Source organism: Protopterus annectens, chromosome 15.part0 (genome assembly GCF_019279795.1).
Source record: "Protopterus annectens isolate FY-2018-M chromosome 15.part0, PAN1.0, whole genome shotgun sequence".
Classification (NCBI taxonomy): Eukaryota; Metazoa; Chordata; order Ceratodontiformes; family Protopteridae; genus Protopterus; species Protopterus annectens.
In genome coordinates, this window is record NC_056749.1 from 403430345 (window position 1) to 403434170 (window position 3826).

At 35.9% G+C, this 3826-nt stretch overlaps 1 protein-coding gene across 1 annotated transcript in view; it reads right to left on the reverse strand.

Moving 5' to 3' along the window:
• LOC122789709 (transmembrane protein 182-like) overlaps positions 1-2951 on the reverse strand; it is a 271039-nt gene extending 268088 nt beyond the window's left edge. The window contains exon 1 of the mRNA XM_044057142.1: positions 2673-2951. Coding sequence (XP_043913077.1) covers positions 2673-2837 — 165 coding nt within the window. The 5' untranslated portion in view covers positions 2838-2951. The remainder of the gene's footprint in view (positions 1-2672) is intronic.
• Positions 2952-3826: the final 875 nt, after the last annotated feature.

Consider the following 3826-nt stretch of genomic DNA (forward strand, 5'->3'; position numbering starts at 1 on the left):
ATGGATCCTACTCAGATGCCATAGCAACACTACATACCAGATTTTGCCTATCATCTTGCATCTAGCAATATGAATATGCATTATACACCCACCTGCTCAAGTAAATGGCCTACTATCACAGATGCTTAAGTACTGATCTGCTAATGGAACTGATATGCATAGCCCATCTTTAAACCAGGTTTCATTAATGGCTATGATTTTGGTCTTTGGTTGTTGTAAACAGGCAACCCCTCTGGCCCCAGTGATTTATCTGGCATGTCACAGCTAGATTAACCCAGTTAGTAAAATGTAATAAGCAAAGTTAACTTGGAAATATTTTTCTTTTGTAATTGCCTCCTACCAGTTTCTCTATAATCCCTAAAATATAGATGTACCAAGTTTTCATACATTTACCTTGAACAGACTGACTGGCTGATCAGACTGATTGTTATTTGTTTCCAGGAGCTTTAACTTCTCTGACCTTCTCCACCATATACTGTAAATGATGTTGCTTGTTCTCATTCCAGTTACCTCCCCAGGAGCCAGTGTTTAAGATTCAGGTAGTCTGATAGCTAATTCCTTTAACAACAAGAGAAAGCAATGTATCTTAGTCATGCACCTTACCAGTCTTGACTCCTGCTTTTTAGTCTTGATAATCCTCCTCTTTGAAAGCTCTACATGCAAATTTTCCAAAATAATTACTTATAGAAACCTAAAAGATCCTTCCCTTTTCCCTTCCTTCTGATGCCTGAAGGGTCCTTCGCTCCCACCCTCTGTTTCTTCCTTCTTTTTCTCTGCACTACAATTAATACTATTATCCACAGTCTCTCATTACTGCGGTGGTGGTGCTGCGGTAGCGTTGTCGCCTCACAGTAAGACGTTGTCCTGTTTGAGTCTCAGCTAGAGCGTCTTCTGTGTGGAGACATGCTTGAATGGGTGTACCTTCGTTGAAGGTTCTGCGTCAGGGCTGGCAACTCGGCACGTAAAAATCTACTGCCAGTCATTAGCGGACAGGAGTTCCGCTGTGGCGACCCCTAACCGGGAAAAGCCGAAAGTCACAACATCCACAGTCTCTCATTACTTTAAACAGCTCAGAATACAGCAGTCTGTAACTGCTTATCTACTTCTTATCAAACATCCATACTCTACTGTTTATCGGGACAAATCCTTGATTATATTATGCCTGAGAAAAATTGAGTTTGATTAGATTAGCAGCTTGCATACAGGGAAAGCTGGCTTGGGAAAGAATGGGAGTAAGCAGCCAATGCTGTCTCACCCACCCTGGAGGAGGGATTACTGGATCCACTCAGCCAATCACCACCATGCAGGTGGAAACCTGCAGTCAATGAATATGGCCATAGACTGAGGACATGAGCTTGGTCCAGTCAAGGCTGTGATGGTTCTCCACTACCTGCTGACCACTAAATGAAGGCATGTTGAAATGGGCCAATAGATCACAGATGGTCAGCAGGCAGATAACAGCAAAAAAACAAAAAACAACCTGCATTTTATTATTTTTAGTTGCTAGGATATCTATTTGTATTAGGAATATTTTATATTTCTAAATGTTTATGTTGCATGTGATATGCTCATGTAACTAAAAGTCATGGTATCATATTAGCAGTTCTTTTGCATATTTAATTGCATCATCTCAAAGAAACAGCCACAGGTTTACCATTCTTTCAACAACCTATTGGGAAGTAGGTGGCACACTTTCTGAAAGTAACATAAAAAGTATTGAATATCTCAAAATCAAATCCAGAACAGCAACTGATTACATTTGTTACTAGTATAAATGTTTACAAACACCATTAATTTACAACAAAATTTACAGATATTTTGAAAGTCTTGAGCATTAGATAATAAAATGCTATTCAAAATGCTACTACTTCTTTAGATTAAAATAAGTGATTATTTCTATGGAAATCCTGCTGAACTGCTAATAATCATCAAGACTTCCTGAATTAGTTTATTATATGTAGAAAATTCATTCAGAGATAATCATCAATACAACATAAACCAGTTTATTAATATGTAGAAAATTCATTCAAATTTATTAATTTATTTTTTGTTTATTTATTTACTTCACAAAATATGTTACTTGTTTTACAAAGCAATAGACAACTGTGTCAGTGTGTCTATATGAAAAACATGGGTATTGCTATGTTGAAGTAGATCTAGAAAAAATGTAATTTACATCAGTAACAAATAAAACTGATAACTGTATGCTTATGACTCAAAATTATCTTACCATTTATTATTACTAAATAAAAAAATTGAACAACATATTCTAACTACATTTTCAAGAACTTTTGACTGTACTGTAAACATTTATGTCTGTAGATTAGTCCCTCTGTTAGATGGTTCATGCAAAACAAACTAATCATTTTTGATAAAAGAGACCAAATTATCTGTTTGTCAAATAGTATGAAGAACAATTCTAATTTAGTTGACATTTCATTAACATTAAAAAGGCACCAAGTATTAAAAAGTAGCAACAATCTATGCTGCTATAAAGTTGCCAGACTGCCAGTCAGCTGTCAGACACAGAAAGCGTGTGTGTATCTTTGGAATTCTTTTACTGTTCTGTAATCAGAAATATGTTTAAAGAAAGTATCTGTTTGTGTCAGAGAAGTAAACTTAAGTCAAAGCATGCATTTGACATTACATGTTTAATCAACATTCTGAGTTACCTCTTTAATAACTCCAACCTGGGACTGTTTGTCTGCAATTGCAATTATAGTCTTACAGTTCTCTGTCGCTAGGAGCCAGTAATCTGTCCCAAATGCTATGAAAAACAACAACACCCCAGCAGCACCGACAAATCCAGCAACAAATGCAGCAATGCCAACTTTCATGGTAGATCAGAGTATAATCTCCCCAATGGTGTAAAAGAGAGCAACTTCAGGAAGAAGAAGAACAGACTGAAATCAGTTATTACTAAGGTCCGGCAGAAGCAAAGGGTATCAGAGTGTGAGGGGAGCTATTTCAGGATTCTTTCATGGGTGGTGTGAATTTCACAAGAGTGTGGGAGAATATCTATTAAAAGCAAAGCAAAGGATGACCTTGCCGAAAAAAGAAACAGAATAATATGCAAAGAAGCCTTGGGAACAGTTCACTGAATAAGGAACAAACTTGAAGTTATAAGTAAAAAAATAAATAAGCATTTGAACTGTAAATGTATTGTATGATGTAACTACTACACAAATAATTTTTTATGACCTTTGCAGTTACACTTAAGAAAAGTGTCTGATAGAACCACAGTGCTTCTTTTTTATTTACAAAATTATTTCCTGAAACCCATGAAAGAATCCTGAAAATACAATGTCATGGTAATATATATATATATATATATATATATATATATATATATATATATATATATATATATTGATATTTTGCCTAACAAAGCTTATATTTCCGAATTTAGTCAAAGGTCTAGGGACCATATTATTTCTCCATATGCATTAAAAGAGAACACTTTTCATAATTAATATTATCTTCCCACTTTGTGACATTATTGAATAAGAAGTTTTTGTTTTTTGATTGTGTCGAGTAATCAATGTTTATTTTCATGTTAGATTTATCAAAGTGATAAACAGTAGAGAAAAAAGTTTTATCAATATCCAAAGACACCACTGCAGCATCTGCTGGTGTCAGAATTAGAAGTTATGTACTCACCATAACGTTCCATCTGAGTAGGTGACTTCATTCGGATGCAACCTGTGGGTATCGGATCCGATCTCGGATCCGAGCCGGCAATTCAAAAGCTTAGGCTCCGAGCTCCTAGCTCCTCCCTCTTACCCATAACCCCTTGCCAAGCCCTGACTGACCTCAGATTGAGTTT